General features: G+C 44.7%; 2 protein-coding genes across 2 annotated transcripts in view; one reads left to right on the top strand and one right to left on the bottom strand.

Annotated features, from left to right (window-relative positions):
* Positions 1 to 25,266, bottom strand: part of LOC145337237 (butyrophilin subfamily 3 member A1-like) — a 360,163-nt gene that overhangs the window by 169,649 nt on the left and 165,248 nt on the right. The gene's annotated exons all lie outside the window — the stretch shown is intronic.
* On the top strand, positions 1,885 to 24,501 carry LOC145337272 (zinc-binding protein A33-like). Its single transcript, XM_080182061.1, has 6 exons — positions 1,885 to 2,277; positions 16,819 to 16,914; positions 18,456 to 18,689; positions 21,335 to 21,357; positions 21,451 to 21,566; positions 23,924 to 24,501. The coding sequence occupies exons 1-6, from the start codon at positions 1,903 to 1,905 to the stop codon at positions 24,499 to 24,501; spliced, it is 1,422 nt and encodes a 473-aa protein (XP_080038187.1). The 5' UTR covers positions 1,885 to 1,902.

Consider the following 25,266-nt stretch of genomic DNA (forward strand, 5'->3'; position numbering starts at 1 on the left):
AGACACTGAAACATCCAACTCAGTCCCCAGCCTGGAAATGGGAGTGGAAAATGCTACAAAGACACAACTCACTCGCTATCAGCTGTGGAGAGAGAGAGAATCCAGGTTAACATTGCGGCTCGAAAGCCTGTCTGTGAACTGGGAGCTGAGAGATCGTGATGTGGATGTGCCGGCGTTGGACTGGGGTAAACAGTAAAAAGTCTGACAACAGCAGGTTAGAGGGGTTTCCCTCTAAGCTAGTGAGTTTACTATCAAATAAATCGGTTGGACTAAAACCTGGTGTTGTCAGACGTTTTAGCTGAAAGATCAGCAAGGATCAGTGTAGAGCTGGGGGAAAGAAGGAGGGGGAGTGACCAATCACAGCCTCTGTCTCTCGGGACCGTTCACTGATCCTCCAATCACAGCCTCTGTCTCTCGGGACCGCTCACTGATCCTCCAATCACAGCCTCTGTCTCTCGGGGCCGCTCACTGATCCTCCAATCACAGCCTCTGTCTCTCGGAGCTGCTCACTGATCCTCCAATCACAGCCTCTGTCTCTCGGAGCTGCTCACTGATCCTCCAATCACAGCCTCTGTCTCTCGGAGCCGCTCACTGATCCTCCAATCACAGCCTCTGTCTCTCGGGCCGCTCACTGATCCTCCAATCACAGCCTCTGTCTCTCGGGGACACTCTCTCCAGCCGCTCGTGCTGTGACCGTTGGTCTTTGAGCGCTCAGCTCGCGGCCGATGTTCAGCCGCCTTCACTCACTCTGCAGCGGGGCCGCGCTCCTCTGCTCGGCAGTTAAACACCGTTTAAAATCACACACATCTGATCAGAAAAGGGGCAGCAGGGAAATGGAAAAGCGGAGGGGTGTTGGTCAGGGAGAGCTTCAGCTTCACCCCTCACTCTGACATTTCACTCACATCATTCAGGGAAATGTCTGAATCCAGCAACAAAACTCCACCGCAGCCCTTTCCCATCGCTCCCCCATTCATTTCTATTCAAACAGCAGATACAAGTTGTCTTCCCTCAGAGAATCCCGACAGTACAGGAGGAGGCCATTGGGCCCATCCAGTCTGCACCCACTCTCCCAAAGAGCATCTTAGCCAGGCTGATGAAGATGTGACATTTATTCCTGGGGGCTGCCTGGGGGAGACTTCAGGTCAAAGTGAGTGGAAACAGTTAGTGAATGATCAGAGACAGTGCCCGAGGTTTGTGTCAGACTCTTACTTCAGCCCTTGGCCCAGGATTTGACTCAAAACAACAACAATTTCCATTTGGACGGCAGCTTCAGCAGAGTGAAATGTGCCAAGGTGCTTCACGAGATGATTATCAAACACAATGTGACACTGAGACACATCAGGGCTGTGGGTCGGGTGCAGGAAGGTGGGATTAGGAAGGGCACCTGGGTGTCCTCAGACTGGCACGGACAAGATGGGCCGAATGGCCTCCTGTGCTGTAACTTTTCAAAGGTTCTGAAGTGACCACGACACAACACCTAGAAAGTGACACAGCCTAATTCAGTTCGCTTTCTCTTTGTTTATAAACCTTTGATCTTCAGTAAAAGAAATTTATTGTCCTAGCAACAATTTACATTCTTTCCTGCTCTGATCAAAAGTCTGTGAGAACAATTTAAATGAAATCTGCCCAGATTAACTTCTGTCTTTGCTCTTTATTAGAATAATGTAAAAATATGTCGACATTTTTACAGGAGCAAAGATTGAATGAAGCCTGTCGTGGTGGTGATTTCTGGAATAAAATTAGTGAATAAATCTTGTTTATCAGTAATCTGTTTAGATTGCTCATTTTCTCCGCCCCTTTCTGGGTGTGGTTTAAAATGCTGCTGTGGGAAACTGAAAGTATTTCACTGAACATTGGTCACCATTTTACTCAGAGCAGAGACAAGGTGATCAGTCTGTCGAGATGGAAGATGAACTTTCCTGTGCTGTTTGCCACAATCTGTATAAAGATCCTGTTTTAATCGACTGTGATCACAGCTTCTGTCGATCCTGTATAACCCAGTACTGGGAGAAAGCTGTCACTGCCTCCTGCCCCGTCTGTAGAAAGGAAACTTCCTCCAGGGATCTGAGACCCAACCGCACTCTCTCCAACATCGTGGAACTGTTTGTAAAAAGTGACAAAGGTGATAAAATTCAGCTGGAATGCAGCCGTCACCAGGAGAAGCTGAAAGTTTTCTGTAAAACTGACAATCAGCCCATCTGTGTCGTTTGTCAGATTTCAAAAAATCATCAAAACCACGAGATGCTGCCAGTGGAAGAAGCTGCTGAAGAGTTTAAGGTGAGGAGATCCTGTGTAAAATAAAGAAACAGATAACATGACCGATATCTTTGCATCCTCTTTGGCCACAGGTGAGGTTCAAAAGGACTGAAGAATGGCCAATGTTGTTCCTTTGAGAACAGAAACAGAGACAATCCCTGTAATTACAGGCCAGTGTCAGTGGTGGGGAAGCTGCTGGAGAAGATACTGAGAGACAGGATTTATTCACATTTGGAAATGAATGGATTTGATGGCAGCATGGTTTTGTGCAGGGAAGGTCATGTCTCACCAACTTGATTGAGGTTTTTGAGGAGTTGACAAGAATGATTGATGAGGGGAAAGGCTCTGGATATTTTCTATTTTCTATAAAATGTTGTAAGGCATTTAACAGGCTGCTACAAAAGGTAATGTCTCATTGGATCTGGGGTGTGCTGGCTAGATGGATACAGAACTGGTTTGGTCATAGATGACAGAGAGTAGCGGTGGAAGGGTGCTTTTTGGAATGGACATCAGTAATTAGAGGTGTTCCACAGGGATCAATACTCGGACCTTTGTTGTTTGTAATATATATAAATGATCAGGAGGAAAGTGTAAGTGGTCCGATAGTAAGTTTGTGGATGACACAAAAAATGGCTGAGTTGCAGATAGTGATCAGGATTGTCAAAGGATACAGCAAGATATAGACATATTGCTGACTTTGGCAGAGAAATGGCAGATGGAGTTTAATCCGGACAAATGCAAGATGGTGCATTTTGGAGGATCAAATTCAGATGCAAACTAGGTAGGAAATGATTTGGTTTGATTTATTATTATCACATGTATTAGTATACAGTGAAAAGTATTGTTTCTTGCGCGCTATACAGACAAAGCATACCGTTCATATAGAAGGAAACGAGAGCGTGCAGAACGTAGTGTTACAGTCATAGTGAGGGTGTAGAGAAAGATCAACTTAATGCAAGGTAGGTCCATTCAAAAGTCTGATGGCAACAGGGAAAAAGCTATTCTTGAGTCAGTTGGTATTTGACCTCAGACTTTCGTATCTTCTCCCCGAAGGAAGAAGGTGGAAGAGAGAATGTCTGGGATGCATGGGGTCCTTAATTATGCCAGCTGCTTTTCCGAGGCAGCAGGAAACGTTGACAGTGTCAATGGATAGGAGGCTTGCGTGATGTATTGGGCTACATTCATGACCCTTTTGTAGATTCTTGCAGTCTTGGACAGAGCAGGAATCATAACAAGCTGTGATACAACCAGAAAAAATGTTTTCTGTGCTGCATCAGTAAAGGTTGATGAGAGTCATGGCTGACATGCCAAATTTCCTTAGGCTTCTGAGAATGTCGAGGCATTGGGGGCTTGCTTAACTATAGTGTCGGCATGGGGGGACCAGGACATGTTGTTGGTGATCTGGACACCTAAAAACTTGAGGCTTTTGACCATTTCTATTTTGTCCTTTTTGATGTCGACAGGGGCCTTTTCTCCATTACACTTCCTGAAGTCGATGACTATCTCCTTCGTTTTGTTGACATTGAAGGAGAGATTATTATCGCTGCAAAGTTCACCAGATTCTCTGTCTCATTCCTGCACTCTGTCTCATTATTGTTTGAAATCCGACCCACTATGATGGTGACATATGCAAACTTGAAACTTGAGTTGGAAGGGAATTTGGCCACACGAGGAGGCTGAGAACATAGCCTTGTTGGGCACCGGTACTGAGAATGATTGTGGAGGAGGTGTTGTTACTTATCCGAACTGATTGTGGTCTGTTATAAAACATTCGTTTGGCCACATCTGAAGAACTGCAATCAGTTCTTACTGCTACACTACCGGAAGGACATGGATGTTTTGGAGAGCGTGCAAAGATGATTTACCAGGATGTTTCCTGGTCTGAAGTGTTTTAGGTACAAGGAGAGGTTGGATTGACTTCACTGTAAAGACGGGGGCTGAGGGTGACTTCATAGAGATCTATTAGGAGGCACAGATAAAATGAATAGTCAGAGGCTTTTTCCGAGGGTGGAAAGGTAAATTACAAGAGGGCACAGGTTCAAGTTCAGAAGTGGAAAGTTGAAGGGAGACGTACGGGGAAAGTTTTTCACACAGAAGGTGGAGGGGGCCTGGAACTCACTGCCAGTGGAGATGGTGGAAGCAGGCACATTAGCAAAGATCAAGGTACATCTTGATAGACACATGAACAGGAAGTGAACAGAGGGATAGAAACCACAAATGGGCAATAAGTAGTAGGTCTAAACAAGGATTAGGAATCGGTGCAGGCTGGATGGGCTGATGGGCCTGTTCCTGTTCTGTTTTGTTCTTTGGAATCCTGAACAGGGAACATAGATTTGGGTTTTATTGTCTCTCAATTTTTATCATTTAATTACTCAGTCTTTCGATGAACTGCCAGTTGTATTGCTGCTTCAGAAACCAGGCAGAGATTTTAGGGTGTGTTTAACTTCCAAATCTGAATCTGCCCTCATTCAATAGTAATTTGTTCTTTTGAGACTTTAACAATTTAGGTAATAGGAGACAATAAGAACTAGGAGCAGGAGTAGGCCATCTGGCCCCTCGAGCCTGCTCTGCCATTCAATAAGATCATGGCTAATCTTTTCGTGGACTCAGCTCCACTTACCCACCTAGTCACCGTAACCCTTAATTCCTTTACTGTTCAAAAATTTAGGAGGCATAGACAGAGTGGATAGTCAGAGGCTTTTTCCTAGAGTGAAAAGGTAAACTACAAGAGGGCACAGGTTCAAGGTGAGAGGAGAAAAGTTGAAGAGAGACATACGGGGAAAGTTTTTCATGCAGATGGTGGAGGAAGCCTGGAACGCACTGCTTGTGGAAGTGGTGGAAGCAGGCAATCTAGTGATGTAACTCAGAAAACATTTATTAAGCAACAAACATAATATTTAACAAACTAGGCAGTGACTTTCCTGACTCAACATGGTTCTTCCTGATTCAGTCTCATGCAGAATGTAACATGTGGTCCAATCGCTCTCTCTCTCCCTCTTTGTCTGTCTCTATCAATTCTGAGTTCTCCTGCTCTTCTCTCTCTCTCTGTCTGTCTCTATCAATTCTGAGTTCTCCTGCTCTTCTCTCTCTCTCTCTCTGTCTCTTTCAGTTCTGAGCTCTCCTGCTCTTCTCTCTCTGTCTGTCTGTCTCTGTCCGTTCTGAGTTCTCCTGCCCTTCTCTCTCTGTCTGTCTGTCTCTTTCAGTTCTGAGCTCTCCTGCTCTCAGTTGGGTTTCAAATTCAGCACCTGCCTGGCAGTTCAAAGCTTTTCATTCTTTCAAACCACAGCCCATCTGCCTGATTAATCATGTTTTTGAATTCTGATTGGCTTGAGCAGCACACTATCAGTCCCTGATTGGTTTAGATGGTGCAGGATCAGTTTTTGATTGGTTTGTCAACATCTAGTGATCATTTCCTGTTGAATTCTGATTGGCCCTCTAATGTGTCAATTGTTTGTGGGATCATTCCTCCCTTTATATCTTTCTCTGTCATTTTATTCAATTTTATGATTTTCCACTGAGATTACAGATGTCTTTAGATTGTTTCGGCAGCCATGTATTTGGTTTTTTGATTTGATTTATTATTGTCACGTGTATTAGCATACAGTGAAAAGTATTGTTTCTTGCGCATTGTACAGACAAAGCATACTGTTCATAGAGAAGGAAAGAAGAGAGTGCAAAGTATAGTGTTACAGTCATGGTTAGGGTGTAGAGAAAGAGAAGGATTTGAAATATAAGCTTGTATTCTGTCAGTAATACTCAATGTTTGGGCTCTTTTTCCCAGGTGTCTAATTGATGTGAAGATATCAATATTGTTTGTTCAGTAGAGCTCTCATTAAGACAGATGTTTATCAGTGTGCTTTGAAAGAACAAATTTGTAATTACCTGTTTTTGTCATATCTGCCAGTGTTTGATATGAAATAATTAAAAATAATGAGAGAACTGAGTGGTGCATAGCCTTACAAAAATGACAAACTTCCAGAAATTACAGGAAGTATATATGTATTTTATATAGAATCAGCGCAGAAAGATTATTAATGTGTTAAAGTTGGTTACAGGACACACATATAAAAACAGCAGAATACATTCTATGTTCATCGAAATAAAAGTCAAGAGAACTACATCGTTATAAAAACTGATTACAGAACTTAACAGAACCAAAGATGGTTATTTATAATACTAAAGTGATCAGATCACTTCAACAGCAAAGACAGAGTAATGAAAAGGTTGCCACATGGTGGGTACATAACCAGTTAGTGGAGCTTTATTACAGAGGTGTTGCTTGCTTACAGCCCCAGATAGAAGCGGGGGAAAATCTTCCAAATGCCTCTGATAATATCACCACGTATTCATGTGACACACTTTACACCAAAACATTGGTTTTTACTTTACACACTTTACACCATAACATCCCTTCCCTTTTACTCCAATAGCATGACTACTGACATTAACTTTAACGCTGATTCACTATGAACAATAATTATTTTACCATAGAAGAACATAAGAAATAGGAGCAGGAGTAGGCCATCTAGCCCTTCGAGCCTGCCCTGCCATTCAATAAGATCACGGCTGATCTGAAGTGGATCAGTTCCACTTTCCCACTTTCTCCCCATAATCCTTAATTCCCCTGTCTATCAGAAACCTATCTACCCGAGACTTAAATATATTTAGCGAGGTAGCCTCCACCACTTCAACGGGCAGAGAATTCCAGAGATTCACCACCCTTTGGGTGAAGAAGTTCCTCCTCAAATCTGGCTGTGTCCTCTAGTCCTGCTATGCTTTCGAAGCGGGAAGAATCTTTCTACCTATCCATCCCCTTCATTATCTTATACGTCTCTATCAGATCCCCCCTCATCCTTCTAAACTCCAATGAGTACAGACCCAGTCTATTTAGTCTCTCTTCATAGGCCAACCCCCTCATCTCCGGTATTAGCCTAGTGAACCTCCTCTGCACTCCCTCCAAGGCCAATATATCCTTCCGCAAGTGCGGCAACCAAAACTGCACACAGTACTCCAGCTGCGGCCTCACCAGTACCCTGTACAGTTGCAGCAAGACCTCCCTACTTTTATATTCTATCCCCCTCGCTATAAAGCCCAGCATCCCATTTGCCTTCTTGATCAACTGCTGCACCTGCAGACTGGGTTTTTGCGAATCGTGCACAAGGACCCCCGGGTCCCTCTGCACCGTAGCATGCTGCAGCTTGTTGTCTTTTAAATAGTAATCCCTCCTACTATTATTTCTGCCAAAGTGGATAACCTCACACTTGCTAACATTATACTCCATCTGCCAAGTCCTCGCCCACTCGCTCAGCCTATCCAGATCTCTCTGCAGACTTTCCACACCCTCCACGCAATTTGCTTTTCCACTCACCTTTGTGCCATCAGCAAATTTTGTCACCCTACACTCAGCCCCCTCCTCCAGATCATCTATATAAATGGTAAACAGTTGAGGCCCCAGCACCGATCCCTGTGGCACTCCACTAGTCACCAATCGCCAGCCAGAATAGCACCCATTGATACCAACTCTCTGCCTCCTATTAGACAGCCAATCGTCTATCCACGCTAACACCTTACCCCCAACTCCGTGCACCGTGACCTTCTGTAGCAACCTTTTGTGAGGCACCTTATCAAACGCTTTTTGGAAATCTAAAAACACCACATCCACCGATTCCCCTCTGTCTATTGCACTGGTCACATCCTCATAGAAATCTAATGAATTCGTCAAACACAACTTCCCCTTAACAAATCCATGTTGCATCTGCTCGATCAAACCATTCTTTTCTAGGTGCCTCGCTATTTACAAAAGAACAAAGAACAACACAGCACGGGAAACAGGCCCTTCGGCCCAACGAGCCCGCGCCGCCATCCCACTGTCTCAGTGACCTATTCATGATTTTAGTCTACGCCTAATGTGCGAGGATCAGGGAGGTCCAATTTAGGGACAATTTAGTACCCAATCAATCAGCCTAAAAGCACATCTTTGGGGATGTGGGAGGAAACTTTGATGACGGATTCTAGCGTTTTTCCAACTACAGACGTTAAACTAACCAGCCTATAATTACCTGCCTTTTGTCTGCTACCTTTTTTAAACAGTAAAAAGTCTGACAACACCAGGTTTTAGTCCAACCTATTTATTTGATAATATACTCACAAGCTTTCGAGGGACACCCTCTTCGTCAGGTGAATGGAGAGTTCTGGCCTCAGACAGAGCATATAAAGCACAGACAGTTTAGAGATGACTGATTAGAATGCGAATCTTTACACCGAACCTGCTGTTCAAGACCTGAAGTGGCTGATAATGTGAGTGGAAGGAGCACTGATCACAGTTTAAAGAGATGTGTATTGTCTCCAGACAGTACAGTAAGTGAGGTTTTGCAAACCCAGGCAAGTCACGGGGGTTACAGATATGCTCTGTCTGAGGCCAGAACTCTCCATTCACCTGACGGAGAGGGTGTCCCTCGAAAGCTTGTGAGTATATTATCAAATAAATAGGTTGGACTAAAACCTGGTGTTAGAACATAGAACATAGAACATTACAGCGCAGAACAGGCCCTTCGGCCCACGATGTTGCGCCGACCAGCTTTTAAAAAAAAACAACACTAACCCACTAATCTAAACCAATCCCATTTCGTCCATAAACCTATCCACAGATCTCTTAAACGCCCCCAAACTAGGCGCATTTACAACTGCAGCTGGCAGGGCATTCCAGTCCCTCACCACCCTCTGGGTAAAGAACCTACCCCTGACATCAGTCCTATAACTACCCCCCCTTAATTTAAAGTCGTGCCCCCTCATGCTAGCTTTCTCCATCCTAGGTGTTGTCAGACTTTTTACTGTGTTTACGCCAGTCCAACGCCGGCATACCCACATCATGACCTTTTTTAAACAGCAGTGTAACATTAGCCGTTTTCCAATCTTCTGGCACTTCCCCGGAGTCCAGCAAATTTTGATAAATAATTACTAAGGCATCCACTATCCCCTCTGCCATTTCTTTCAGAACCCTGGGATGCATTCCATCCGGTTCTGGGGACTTGTCCACCTTCAGTCCCATTATTCTATCAAGCATTACCTCTCTAGTGATAGTCATCACATTCAGGCCCTCAACTCATAAGAACATAAGAACATAAGAAATAGGAGCAGGAGTAGGCCATCTAGCCCTTCGAGCCTGCCCCGCCATTCAATAAGATCATGGCTGATCTGTTGTGGCTCAGTTCCACTTTCCCGCCCTCTCCCCATAACCCTTAATCCCATCTCTTATCAAGAACCCATCAACCCGCTTCTTAAAAATATTTAGCGAGGCAGCCTCCACCACTTCAACGGGCAGAGAATTCCAGAGATTCACCACCCTTTGAGTGAAGAAGTTCCTCCTCAACTCCGTTCTAAACCGCCTCCCCTTTATCTTGAGGCTGTGCCCCCTAGTCCTACTGTCTTTTTTGAGCGGGAAGAGTCTCTCCACCTCTATCCTATCCATCCCATTCATCATCTTATACGTCTCAATGAGATCTCCCCTCATTCTTCTAAACTCTAACGAGTACAAGCCTAGTTTATTCAGCCTCTCCTCATAGCTCAATCCCCTCAACTCCGGTATCAGCCTAGTAAACCTCCTCTGCACTCCCTCCAGGGCCAAAATATCCTTGCGCAGGTGCGGCGCCCAAAACTGCACACAGTACTCCAGCTGCGGCCTCACCAATGCCCTATACAGCTGCAGCAAGACCTCCCTACTTTTATATTCAATCCCCCTCGCTATGAAGGCCAGCATCCCATTCGCCTTCCTGACCACCTGCTGCACCTGCAAGCTGGGTTTTTGCGACTCATGCACAAGGACCCCGAGGTCCCTCTGCACCGTCGCCTGCTGCAGTTTTTCGCCACGTAAGTAATAGTCCTTCCTACCATTCTTCCTACCAAAGTGGACCACCTCACACTTGCCAACATTAAATTCCATTTGCCATTTCCTGGCCCATTCGCCCAGCTCCTACCACCCTTACCATCCTTCTATCTTTAACAGCCTGCAAGCTATTCGTGTCCTCCTCCGTGAAGACCGAGGCAAAAAACTAATTTAAAGCCTCAGCCATCTCCTCATCGCCCACCGCTAAATCCCCCCTCTCATCCTCCAAGGGTCCAACATTCACTCTAGCCAGCCTCTTCTTCTTTATAGATTTGTAAAAATTTTTACTGTCATTTTTTATATTTAGTGCTAGTTTAGCTTCATACTCTATCTTTCCTTTCTTTATCACCTTCTTAGTCATTCTTTGATTTTTAAATCTTTCCCAATCTTCTAATCGCCCACTATTTTTAGCCACTCTGAACGCATCAGCTTTGAATTTAATACTCTCCTTTATTTCCTTTGATAACCACGGCTGTTTATCCCTTCTCCTACAGTCCTTCTTTACCATCGGAATATATTTCTGCTGAGAACCGAAAAAGATCTCCTTAAAAATCCTCCCCTGTTCCACAGCCGTCCTACCAACCAATCTGCGCCCCCAATCTACATTTGCCAATTCTGCTCTCATCCTACCATACTCCCCTCTGTTCAAACAGAGGACACAGGTTCGGGATCCTACTTTCTCATCCTCCATCTGCATCAGAAATTCAGTCATACTATGATCACTCATCCCAAGAGGATCCCTCACAAGAAGGTCCCTAATTCTACCTGCCTCGTTACACAACACCAGATCTAAGATAGCTCGTTCCCTCATAGGTTCCGTCACATACCGTTCAAGGAAACTATTCTGACATCATTCCAAGAACTCTTCTTCAAGCCCACCGCGTCCGACTTGGGTCATCCAGTCAATATGCAGATTAAAATCCCCATTATTGCTGTTCCGTTTCTGCATGCATCAATTATTTGCTTGTTTATAGCCGGCCCCACCTCAAAGTTATTATTTGACCCCCAGTTACTATTCCTTATCTCCATCCACAATGATTCCACATTTTGCTCTTTGGAGCCTATATCTTCCCTTATTACTGCCCTGATATTATCCTTAATTAACAGAGCTACCCGACCCCTTTTTTCCTCCCGTCTAAACACCTTCCTAAACACCTGATACCCCTGGACATTCAGTTCCCAGTCCCTGTCACCCTGCAACCATCTTTCCGTAATGGCCACTAGATCATATCCATTTGTGCTGATTTGCGCCATCAGCTCATTCACTTTGTTCTGAATGCTTTGTGCATTCAGGTAAAGTGTCTTTATACCAGCCTTTATGTGGACCTTATTTGTAGAAACACTACCAACCTCTCTCATACCCCCTACTCCTTTTATTAGTGGGACATCCTCAACATTTACCTGTACACGTACCCTCTCCTTTACTTTACATTTTGTAATTTCGCCCCCCCGCCCCCAATTAGTTTAAAGCCCTATCTACAGTCCTAGTTATACGATTTGCCAGGACTCTGGTCCCGGCACGATTCAGACTAAGACCATCCCATCTGAACAGGTCCCATCTTCCCCAATACTGGTGCCAAAGCCCCCTAAATTCAAACCCATTCCTCCCACACCAATCCCTGTGAGGATGTAAAGAGGTTTTTTTTAGTGTTGTGGGTGTGTGCTTTGGGAGCTTTGTAGTATTGTATGTTGTAGGCATAATCAGATAATTGCAAGTTTTGTAGAACAAAGAATAATAGCTGCTGATCATTTTACTGAATGCAGTCACTGACTGCCATGTGGGAAGAAGCGATGTGCAGCAGAGAGTGATCGGTTAAATACGAGACCTGGTGTTGTGTAATGAGGCAGGTAGAATTAGGGACCTTCTTGTGAGGGATCCTCATGGGATGAGTGATCATAGTATGACTGAATTTCTGATGCAGATGGAGGATGAGAAAGTAGGGTCCCGAACCTGTGTCCTCTGTTTGAACAGAGGGGAGTATGATAGGATGAGAGCGTTTTGCAGCAGAGAGTGATTGGTTAAATACGAGGTAAGTATGAATGGAGCATAACTACCTTATCTGGAAAAATGTGTGTTGGAAATGAGTGATAGGTTGTTCCCTTCATGCATGCTTCAGCGGGAAAGGAGTATAAGTCCTTTGTGTAATCGTAGTAAGTTGTGTCTTTCTACAGTGGAGTGGGTATCACTTACCCACCTCATGTTAGGTGGAGGACCAACCCGACTTTGTAAGTCACTTGCAATAAATACTTTAAAAATATAACTGGAGTTGAATTGATTATTGTCGAACCGAGCCTGATGAGTTATCACCTGAGCCACCCATTCATCTCCTTAATCCTATTTACCCTGCGCCAATTTGCACGTGGTTGAGGTAGTAATCCAGAGATAACCACCTTGTCGGTTCTGCTTTTTAATTTGGTTCCCAGCTTTGCATACTCCCTCTGCAGATCCTTAGTTCCTATTTTGCCTATGTCATTGGCGCCCACATGAACCACAACGACTGGATTCTCACCCTTCCACTCCAGGTTCTTCTGCAGCCCAGATGAGACACCCTGGACCTGAGCACCAGGCAGACAACATACCCTTCGGTATTCTTTATCATTGTCACAAAGGACAGTGTCTATGCCCCTAACTACACTATCCCCAATTACCACTAATTCCTCTTTACTTCTTCCGCTTTGACCTCTGTCTGCACCACTGTACCGTGGGCAGTTTGCTCGTCAACATTGCAGCCCTCGTTCTTGTCCACACTGGGAGCAAGAATCTCAAACCTGTCGTGCCGATTCAGGGGCTGAGGCTTTTGGGTCCCCCCCCTCCTTCCTCCCCACACCCCCCTCCTTCCTCTCATCCTTCCTCCCCCCACACCCCTCCTTCCTCTCATCCTTCCTCCCCCCACCCCCTTCCTTCATCCCCACACCCTTCTCCCTCCTCTCACCCTTCCTCCCCACACCCCCCCTCCTTACTCTCACCCTTCCTCCCCACACTCTCACCCTTCCTCTTATCCTTCCTCCCCTCAGCAACCCCGAGTTAGTCAGTTTAGGGGGTTTGAATTTCTCTTGTAACCCATTATCCAGGTTACACTCCCCCTCCCTGATGAGCCTCAGTGTCCGAAGCTCAGAGTTCAGCTTGTCTACTTTGAGCTGGAGCTCTTCAAGCAACCAGCACTTACTGCAGACATGGTCACTGGGAAGGACTTTGGGGTCCACCAGTTCCCACATCATGCAGAAACAGCACATCACGTACCAAGTATCATTATATACAGTTTTATATCTTTACAATCAGTTCAAGAGTCTTTTAGATGGATGTCAGTTCCGCTTAGGAAAAACTGTTGTTTGGGAGTCTTTGCTTTCATGCTCTCAATAATCTGTTCACCACTCAGCTCAGGTACATTAGCTGGTAAAATTGTTTCTTTTTCAGCTTCTACAGATGCTGTTGGTCCAACCGGTGTAGAATCTGAATTCAGCTTATTTGTGATCATAGGTTCAGGGATTTCCAAACCTTGAGGGTCATCAGTTTACCGTATAACTGGAGCACTGTGTGCGGTTTTGGTCGCCGCATTTGCGGAAGGATGTATTGGCCTTGGAGGGAGTGCAGAGAAGGTTCACTAGGCTGATACTGGAGATGAGGGGGGTTAGCCGATGAGGAGAGATTGAATAGACTGGGTCTGTACTCATTGGAGTTTAGAAGGCTGAGGGGGGATCTTATGGAGACATATAAGATAATGAAGGGGATAGATAGGGTAGAGATAGAGAGATTCCTCCCACTTAGAAAGGATAGCAGGACTAGAGGGCACAGCCTCAAGATAAGGAGGAGGCAGTTTAGATTGGAGTTGAGGAGGAACTTCTTCACTCAAAGGGTCATGAGTCTCTGGAATTCTCTGCCCGTTGAAGTGGTGGAGGCTGCCTCGCTGAATATATTTAAGTCACGGATAGATAGGTTTCTGATAGACAAGGGAATTAAGGGTTATGGGGAGAAAGCAGGAAAGTGGAACTGAGCCACTTTAGATCAGCCATGATCTTGTTGAATGGCGGGGCAGGCTCGAAGGGCTAGATGGCCTACTCCTGCTCATATTTCTTATAAGAAATAGGTCCCGCCTGCGAGTGTTGTGGCAGATACCCACCTCTCTCTTATTTAATCATTAACTGAGTTACCAACTAATTCTAAATAATTATTAAACCTAAACTTTTGTACAACAGAGAGTGAAAGATTCACTTTAAATGGAGTTTCACTTCTGATGAACAACAAAATATTTGTTTAGCACCTTTAATGTAATAAACCATCCTGAGGCCCTTCACAGGAATGTTATAAAGTTAAATGAGCTACATCAGACAAATTGGGAGAGATGGAGCAAAACTTGGAAGCAGGAAGCAAATCACAGAGGTGGGGTTTTTGGGAATGTTTTCAAGGTTGAGAGGTGGAGAGTCGGAAAAGTTTAGGGAAAAAATTCCAGAGCTCAGGACCTCAGCAGTTAGAAGTGTAGTTAGCAATAGGGGAAGAATTAAAATCAGGGATAGTGAAGAGGTCAGAATTTGAGAGCAGATTTCTCAGAACATTGTGGGGCTGAAAGAGATTACAGAAATAGAGAGGAGCAAAGACATGGAGAGATTTTAAACAAAGATGTGGAAGATTTAAGCTCCTGGAGGCTCAGATTGCCCCAGACAGATGACCAAGAACTCATGAGTGAATTTAGGATAGTTTAAGTGTATTAAGAAATTTAGATATGATGTACAATTTAAACAGGCAGAAAAGGCATACGACCCGAAACAAGTTTGTCTGTTTACTGTATCTTTATATCCATGATGGTTTTTTTTTTACCCGTTGGGGAATAGTGGAAGATTTTTGAGCTGATTATTAGCCTGTTGAACCACATTGAATGCTGTTTCTGTGGCCAACAAGTGCTAGTGTTGGGATTTGAACCCAGAGCTTCTGGTCCATGGTAGGGGCAGTACCACTACACCATAAGACCTCCTGTCCAGAACAAGTGGGGAGAATTTACTGGTCCAATTGGACAAATGAAAGGGAGAATCAGCAGGACAAATCCAACCCGACCAATTTCCGCCCAATCAATCTAATCTCCATCATCAGTAAAGTGAGGGAAGGGGTCATCGACAGTGTTATCAAGCAGCACCTGCTCAGCAATAACCTGCTCAGTGACACCCAGTTTGGGTTTCAGCAGGGTCACTAGCTTAATTCCAAAGGTGAGGTGAGAATGACAGTCCTTGAGATCAAGGCTGCATTCGACCGAATGTGGCATCATGGAGCCCTAGGAAACCTGGAATCAATGAGTATTAGGGGGCAAACTCTCCATTGGTTGGAGTCATATCTGGCAGATAGGAAGATGGTTGTGGTTGTGGAGGGTCAGTCATCTCAGCATCGGGACATTCCTGCACGAGTCCCTCAGGAATCCCCATTGTCAATATCCTTGGGGTTACCATTGACCAGAAACTCATCTGGACTTCCACGTCTATGCTCTGTCCGAGGCCAGAACTCTCCATTCACCTGATGAAGAGGGAGTCCCCTCGAAAGCTTGTGAGTTTACTATCAAATAAATCGGTTGTTCTAAAACCTGATGTTGTCAGACTTTTTACTGTGTCTTCCACATAAGCACAGTGGCTGCAAGAGCAGGTCAGAGACTGGGAATTCTGTGGTGAGTAACTCACCTCCTGTCTCCTCAAAACCTATCCACCTTCTACAAGGCACAAGTCAGGAGCGTGATGGATTATTTGGATGGGTGCATTTCCAACAACACTCAAGAAGCTCGACACCATCCAGGACAAAGCAGCAGACTTGATTGGCACCACATCCACACCCTCCACCACCGACGCTCAGTAGCATATCTATAAATTACTTAGGACTTTATAGAGTTATTATATGGTGATTTCTTACAGATAAAATCCAGGAGTTGTTTAACCAGGAGCCAGTGTAGGTCAGCAAGCATCAGGTAGTGGGTGATTGGAACTTGGTGTGAGGAAGGAGAGGGGCAGCAGAGGTTTGGATGGTCTCAGGAGGGTAGAATGTGGGACAGCAGTCAGGAGGTGAGTTGGAATATTCTGGAGGGAGCAATGGTGTGACTGAACTTTTGTTCAAAATTCAAACTTGACAGGTTTTTCTCTATTGGTCAAGGTATTGCCCTGGGGGAGTGAACCGGGGAATATCTGTTCCTCAAACTTTTGTTTGAATGTAAAAGGTGGAATGTGTGGATATGCTCCTTGTGTCAGTTAAGGACAGGGACTGTGTGTGAATATTTGTGGCTTCCAGTATATGTCAGTGAGCCATATTGTGAGCCTGACTGATAATCCTAAATTGGGCAATGTAATTCTGAACACAATCAGGATTGTTTCGAAATATTGGTGAACTGCAGATTCAATCCAGGAAGTTACCTGTTACATGCTGCATTCTCCATGGCAATGACTCCAGCAATCAGAATTGACTTGCCAACCATTCAGTACTCTCTTCTCATGCAGTTTAAATTGTTCCCTGACTGTTGGTAATTTCTTGTGAGTTGTCCCATGAGTGCAAGGTGAAAAGTTTTGACAGCATGTCTCTTTTTCAGTAAAACTGCTGAACGTGAAACAAAAAGAGCCTCATAATAAAAGTGTTCAGAGTTTTAATTTGAACATTATGGTATTCAATTTGGGGTATTTAATTCTGAAAATGTACAAACTAATCATTCTTTGTTCAGGAGGAACTGGAAACCGAACTGGATCTGATCCAAGAGAAGCAGGACGAATGTGATGATATAAAGAGTGACTTTGAGGAAGCATTAACCCACATTCAGGTAATTCTCATCTTTTGTTCTACATTTTGTACAGAATTATTGATGTCCAGAATTATTCTGTGCAGAATTCTGATCTCCATATTGTAAAATGGAAAAGGTGCAAAAGATATATGTATATGATGATCCCAGAAGTCAGAGATTATACCTTTCTGGAAAGATCAAACCAGCTGGAAAAAAGAAGCTGTGAGGTGACCCAATTGAGTTCTTTGAAATTATGCAAGGGTTTGACGGTGTAGATACAGGGAAAATGTTTTATTTGAAGTTTAAATTCCAAGATAGTCACCAATAAACCAAACTGAGAAGTCAGCAAATTGATCCTCAGTTAGAGATTCCTCTCCTGAATAAATTATCATCTGGTAATCTATTGTCCAATGCAACTAATCTATAATCAATTATTTCACTGCATTCATTTTATTAATATAAAATAAACTCCATCTTCTGAATCATTATCATCTGGTAATCTTGGTCTTGCTGTATTAGAGAATAGTTTTTTCTGCATATAATAACGCATATTCATTTCAATAAAGTTTAAAGTTTTTAAAGTTTACTTATTAGTGTCACAAGTAGGCTTACATTAACACCACAATGAAGTTACTGTGAAAATCCCCTAGTTGTCACACTCCAGCATCTGTTCAGGTACACTGAGGGAGAACTTAGCATGGTCATTGCACCTAGCCAGCACATCTGGTGAAGAAAACATTTGGCATGCTTGGTTTCGTTAGTCAGAAAATTGAATTACAGGAGTTGGACGTCTTGTTGCACTTGTACAAGACATTGTAAGGCCACACTTGGAATACTGCGTACAGTTCTGGTCACTCTATTATAGAAGGGATATTATTAAATTAGAAATAGGGCGGAAAAGATTTACTAGGATGCTACTGGGACTTGATGGTTTGAGTTATAAGGAGAGGTTGGATACACTGGGACTTTTTTCTTGGAGCGTAGGAGGCTGAGGGGTGATCTTAAAGAGGTTTATAAATAATGAGGGCATAAATAAGGTAGACAGTCAACATCTTTTTCCAAAGGTCTGGGAGGCTAAAACTAGAGGCCATAGGTTTAAGGTGAGAGGAGAATGATACATAAGGGTCCAGAGAGATCATTTTTTCTTGCAGAGGGTGGCGAGTGTCTGGAACGAGCTGCCAGAGGTAGTAGTAGAGGTGGGTACAATTTTGTCTTTTAAAAAGCATTTAGACAGTTATGTGGGTATGACTGGTATAGAGGGATATGGGCTAAATGCGGGCAATTGAGACTAGCTTAACAGTAAAAACTGGGTGGCATGGACAAGTTATGTTGAAGGGCCTGTTTCCATGCTGTAAAGCTCTATGACACTATGATTCTATCTTTCGGACTGTGGGAGGAAACCGGATCATCTGGAGAAAACCCATGCAGACATGGGGAAGAAATAAATAATCAGGATTGGGAATTAACAGGATTGGGAATGTTTTTCTCTCTAATATTCTGATATGGACAGAACTGCTTAGGCTGAACAACCTTTTAAACATCCTCATTTGATTTTTCAATCTCACTGATATTTTCTAAAGGACCAAAGTGTAAAGACAGAGAAACAGATTAAAGCTGAATTTGAAAAACTTCACCAGTTTCTCCGTGAGGAAGAGAGGATTGTGTTGGAAGATTTGAAACTGGAGAAAGAGAAAAAGAGTCAGGAGATGAAGGAGAGGATTGAGAAGATAACAGAGGAAATCTCATCGCTTTCAGTCACTGCTCAGGATATTGAACAAGAGCTGAGTGAACAGGACAACATCAAGTTTTTAATGGTAACTTTCTTTATTTTTCTCTACTTCACCGTCTTGAAGAATGAGGAGGTTTTGTCGTCAAAATCTAGAATATAAAACTCACAGCCCAAAATTACCCCAATCACCTGTGACATTTGGATTTCTCTGTCTCACACCCAAGATCACTAATGGCTGTCTTTAACATGGAAATGACTAAATCTGGAGCTTGTTTCTTGTAATATTACAGAGGGATAGTTTCATCAAATTAAACAATGCAGAAAATCAGCTTCATATAGAATGAGAAACCCTCAGAATGGTCAGACCATCTCCCCTGAGTTGGCCTGTGTGATGCAAGTGTCCACTCCCTTCGCCTGCCATAGGAATTGGCACGGGTGAGGGAGCGGACAGTGGGAAGGTCCATTGACTTTGGGCGTGACTTTATGGTTTCGGGATGAGTGAAGCTGCAAAATCCCATCCACGGCAGTTTTTCATGTTTTGGGGAATGTTTTTAAGTTCAGCTTTTTTTCTAAAGGTGATTAGTCTGACTGGAGGGAATACAGTTCAGGTCCTGGGAGAGCAGAATAATTAGTCTTCAACCTGACAAGTGATTAGGTTAAGTAGAGTTAAGTTTGTTTACTTAAGTTCTCCTGGGATTTCAGATTAGAATGACTGACAGGGTTCGGTGATATTGTGGTTTATGTGTAGACCTGGATCTGTAGCAAGTAGAAAAGACTTTTGCAGAAAGCAGTTGAAGTTTGGCAGTTCAGGTTGAAGTTAGGAGAGCTTTGCAGGCTTCTGAAAGCTCTCTTTGAAAACTCCAAGGCTGTCCACACTCATTCTAGCAAATATATTTGTAATTGCTAACTGTATTTAAACTGGTTTTTAAGACTGTAAGAATAATGTTGCTTATTTGGAACTGAAATCGTGATATGTTGGAAAGTAGAGTTGTTTCTTTTTATGTTTGAAGACTGTTCAACTATTAAGAGTTGGTTAAGCTGTTCCATTTTATGAGAGTCACACTTCTACCGTGTTGTGAATAAAACTTGTTTTGACAAAGGATACCTAATTTGTCAGTGGAATGACTCCTCGAGTGAAGTATCCTTTCCTCACAGTTATGCAAAAATGGAAAATTTGTTGGGGTCTGGTCTGGCTTCATAATATAGGGTTCTGGTCCAGGACTCTAACGGTCTGTGACACGTGATCCAGGATCCACTCAAGCAGTACTTTTGTATCTGCAAAAATATAACGCCGGCATCTCTACATCATGACGATGAAACCCAAGACAGGTAGTGAGAAGCCTGTCTTGTCAGCTTGGATCGGGAATGTCTCACTTGCTGAGACTCTGAATTGGACTTTGATTGGGTTGGACACAAACAAAAAATATATCTTTTCATTAAAGAGAGTGCAATTCATTTCAAACAATAGACATTGGTCATGTTGCACTCTGCAGTGTTTCAATACATTTCTACAGAGTTAGAATTAAGCACACAGTCTGAGGGGTTTGATCGTTACGAGCCCCTTTTGTCATTGGCTGAATGGTCTTACACAATGGCCTTTCTCCATTGTGCCACTGCGGTGGCTGTCCCTGTGAACAGCTCGTAGAGCACAGAGTCCCGTGTCATGGAGGTACTTGGGATGAACCTCAACAAATACCACTACATCTCTCTCCAGACTGTCATGCAAAGGCACATTCCTTGTGACTGTCTCTTTGCCCACAAATAACTTCAACAGTCTGCTCAGGGAACCATCCGACAGGATCCATCATTTCCATTTCCCTCAGGGCCTCGAGGACATTCAATGTAGACTGCTGCTTGATGGACTTATGGATTAAAAAAAGGGCTTTTTCTGGACACATTTTTCTATGAGGGACAGGTGATACAGCATAATTCAACTACTTGGAGCATTCTGTGGAAATGTGACCAGATCCATCCTTTGCAACATCGGGGATAGGTAGAACCTCAGTACTTGGCGGTACTTTGTATTTCTGTCCTGAGGAACTATATACAGCTTGATTCAGCCATGTATAAAGATGACCATCAGGATGAAGGTACATATTTTCCTCCCTTATCCAGAGATTTGTGAATGGTATCTATTCAGACGCAATCCATCTTGGATCTCCAGATGAATCTGAAGAAGGCTCAGGTGACTGTTATGGGGGAGGATTGGGGTATGGGCCTGACTTGCACCACATACAGCAACCCTAACAGTATCTCACACCTGGTGACCTGGTTTTTGCCTGCAATGGAGAGGGATCATTGATCCCACATGCACAATTTCTACTTTACCTTAGCAATGCGGTCTTTCCAAATATTGGCGCCCACCCCAGCTGCCCTGAACCATATACCCAGCATTTTTGGGTAATCAGACCTGATGGTGAAAGGGACAGAGGACTGGTTGGAATGGTTCCCAACGAAAATATTAAAGTGAATCTCGTTAAACAATAAATTAAATCCAACAATTGGACTTTGATCAGGATTTTACAATTGGATTGTAACTCTGTGAGTTGTGTTGTGCAGTGAGATTGAGAAATTTGTAATATTGTGGAGTAACTCACAGTCCAGTGAGGACAGGAAGAGGCAGTCCCATAACTTTCTATATTTTAAATGTACTTTTCTGTGGAATTCAGTCTCTTTTTGTGATAAAATGTTCTCCAAACACAAACAGTAATAATTGTTCTTGTTCCACAGAAATTTCCGGATATACAGAAAAGGTAAAATTTACACCCTTGATGTGATTTTTATTTCTAACATATTTCTCCCCCAGTCTGGAATGATCCAACACTGACCTTTATCTCCTGTTTCAGAGTGAAGCGAACTCTCCCAGAACCACAGAAGGTTTACCCTTTAATAAATGTGGGGAAGTACGTTTGCTCACTGCAGTACAGAGTGTGGAAAAAGATGCTGATGGTGATTAATACAGGTGGGTGTGAGCTTCCTGACACCAGCTATTAAACAGCTGTCTATTATTAGTAGAAGGGACTGGTCGCTTTAAAATAAATATATCATTGTATTTGTAACGGATTAGATTTTACTTCAGTCAGTTTTCTGTTAAAATACAGAATTGTTTGATCATGGGGGCGATTTTCCAACCTCACCGCACCTGGCGCGCATTGTGCCACTCCCAGAAAATCGTGTGTGGGATTAAAAATCAGTTTCACACTCAGTGCCAAACTTGCAATCATCCCGTTCACTTTCTAATGGAGCAAACCGGATTGCACTCAAAAATTCTAAGTGCTGAATGAGCAGAAAGGAGCTGTCTTTAAAATAAATATATAATTGTATTTGTAACAGATTAGATTTTACTTCAGTCAGTTTTCTGTTAAAATACAGAATTGTCAGGTCAGAGAGTCACAGGACCAGCTCCACCTGCTGAACACTCAACAGTATTGGGAAGGGATATTGTCCATTCAACCTCCCTTTGTGGATCATTAATCCAGCATTCTGTTTTTCTTTTTTCCTTCTTCCAGAAAACTAGAGCCATCAACATAAATATCTCATCCCTCAGGGTGGATTCCTGCCCTGCATCCTCCCCCAGTTTCCCAAACACCCTGTACGGTACAAGTATGGGCTTCTTCCGGATAGTTGAGATGAGCTGTGAGTTTAGGGTCATCCATTCTGTTTATCTTAATGTTTTTCCCACTTAGCAATAAAGTCCAGCAGGTTATTCTGACACTAGATCCTGTTCCTTCTTTGATTCTTCTGTCTAATTTGTGTTGGATTGTGGTGGGTCAGTAATGTAAGAGACTGGGTGTGGGTGAAAACAGTAAAATGTTTCACTGTCCAACAGCTCACTAACAGATGTCCCTCACAGGTGGAAAATCCCTTTTCCAGGTCTGCTGGGACTCTGCTCACATCGGTTCCCGGTCACAAGTGACTGTTTGTTTCCTGCAGAAGGACTTCACTGAAACTGATGTCAGTGGCTGCAGCTTCCAGATAAAAGTCCTTGTCGGGGTCCACAGCTCCCAGAGCTGGGCCAGTCTGCAAGTCCATTTTCAGTTTAATGAAAGCCTTTTCACATTTGTCATCTCAGTCCCAATACTCCCTGTTCCACTAGGGAGGCTACTGCCTTTTCCAGCTCTTTCTCCACGATCTTGAGGAAAGTCTGTTGGTTTAGCGGCTGGGACACGGGGCGGGATGATTTCCCCCCCAAAAACTAAGCTCCCAACAGGTGGGAACACGGGAGATTTTGCCATCTGTGTTTTGGGCGAGTTTAGTTGAATGAATTTCCGGCACTGAGTGTATCACAGAGTCAAGGGATTTCCGTTGGTGGGGCGAGTGCACATGCACTGATTTCTCAGTCTGCCGGGAGATTGGTTGACAAGCGCATCCCCCTCCCCCCCGCCCCCCCCGGTCGCCTGATGGTCAGATGAATCTACTCCCGTGTTGGACACTCCTGTCTCTACTACCTTTCTCTCCCTCCACTATAATATCTACACATTGTCTATCACACTCATCATACCTGAGTGGACAAGGATACTCAGGCTGGGTACAGTCCCTTCCTGCTGAATTTCCCGGGACACCCTCTCCCTGGGCCACATGGACCTGACCCTGGGGAGTGTTTTCGTGCTGACACCATTTCATTCATCTGTGGGATTTCTGGAAACTCGGGGTGTTTTTCTCGGGTGTCTCTTGACTCCGAGTCCCCTGACTCTGGCCCTTCATTGGTTTCCTCCACTCTCGGACAAACTGTCCACTTCCCCCACAATTGAAACAGGTCGGGATGATCTGCTTTTCCCCGGGTTTAAAGCGCTTCCCCTCTCGCTGCCCCCTCGGTGGGGCCCCGTCATCAGTGACTGGAGTTTCCCTCCGCTGTACAAGGGGAGCCACAGGTTTTGGTGGATCAGGGGCTTCTAACAGGGGCTGCCGGACTGTCCGGTTTCTAACTCACTATCCCTCAAACTGAGGAACACTCACTTCTCCAACCAGCCCCGGGGACACGGCACAGACTAAACCACCATTGACTTGACTCTCTCGCTCTTTAATCCGTCTCTTGTATTCAGCACGGTCCAAGTGTGGCTGCTTGTTTCTGTAACAACCTGATGTTGCCTTCACTCCATCTCTGTAACGGGGTTTCCTCAGCCTCACTGCAGGGTGTGGTGTCCGGGTAAAACCTTCCCCCCGGGCAGTGTCTTCCCCTTTCCCCTGTGCGCTGTTTAAACTCTTCCCCGGGGGATGAATTTCTAATTCTGGATCATTGCTGATTTTCCCAATCACTAACCGGCTGTGAAAGTTACAGTGAGTCTGACTAACATTTTATCCGTGTCCATCTGTTCCCAGCTCCAGTCACCTTCGACCCTAATACAGCCCATCCTTCCCTTCTCCTGTCTGAGGACCTGAGCACCGTGAGAAACACCGGGAAACGGCAGCAGCTCCCCGACAATCCGGAGAGATTTGATCCCTATCCCTGTGTCCTGGGATCAGAGGGATTCACATCAGGAAAACATTCCTGGGAGGTGGAGGTGGGAAACAAGACTGACTGGGAACTGGGTGTGGCCAAGGAATCCATCAATAGGAAGGAGGGCATCACCATCAGTCCAGATAACGGATACTGGGCAATGGCACTGGAAGAAGGGAATGAATACTGGGCTTATGAAGAAACGCTGAAACGTTTAGATCTGAGTGTGAAGCCGAGAAAGATTCGAGTCTGTCTGGATTATGAGGGAGGGAAGGTGTCCTTTTATAACTCGGATAACAAGTCCCATATCTACACTTTCACTGGTACATTCACTGAGAAACTCTATCCTTATTTCTATTCAGGTATCACTGATGGGGGTAAAAACACAGAACCCCTAAAAATCTGTCCTTGGACAGTAACAATCCAGGAGGATGAGGGTTTTATCCCTTCATCCAAATAAAGACAGTTTCATGTCGGTGAGGGTCGGGGGGGGGTTTGTCCCTCTGTGGAAGAAGGGTTGGGGTCCTTCGCAGATCCTGCCCCCCTCCCATTATCACACACTGTCAGCGGGGGCCGTCCATTCCTCGGGAGGGTGAGATGGATCCCTCCGGTCCGGCCTGTACCTCCCGGGGATGTGTGAGGACCCCTGCCTGAGGGAGGGCCGGAGGATCCACTCAATATAATCCAGTCACTCGTCACCAAGTCGGACACACTGGAGGCTGGGACGGGCGAGGTCGATGAGGCTGAGCCCACCCGGACACGGGCTGATATCCCCCAGGACCTGCTCGACCTGATCGAGGAATCGATTAAAAAGACCCCACACACTGGGTCACTGGGTGGGGGAGGAAAAGGCCCCACACACTGGGTCACTGGGTGGGGGAGGAAAAGGCCCCACACACTGGGTCACTGGGTGGGGGAGGGGAAGGCCCCACACACTGGGTCACTGGGGGGGACGGAGGTTGATGGGGGGGAAGGTCCCCATTCCCCATCTCTGATTTTAAAGCCAGGGGTCACTGGTTCTTGGGATGGAGCTTTTCCCTGAGTCACCATGTGACCCGGTGCCTGAGGCGGAGCGGGATCCTGAACCACCGTCACCCTCTGACCCAGAACCTCCAGAGCAGCCCGGGGAGGGCCCTCTGCCCTCGATCCTCAGGGTGGGATGGTGATAGAGGCAGAACCAGCTGGGGTGGGTTGGTCCCTGACAGTGAGATGACGGAGGAGGACT

This window comes from Carcharhinus amblyrhynchos, unplaced genomic scaffold (assembly GCF_965287045.1).
Source record: "Carcharhinus amblyrhynchos unplaced genomic scaffold, sCarAmb.v2.hapA scaffold_45, whole genome shotgun sequence".
In the NCBI taxonomy this organism is placed as follows: Eukaryota; Metazoa; Chordata; class Chondrichthyes; order Carcharhiniformes; family Carcharhinidae; genus Carcharhinus; species Carcharhinus amblyrhynchos.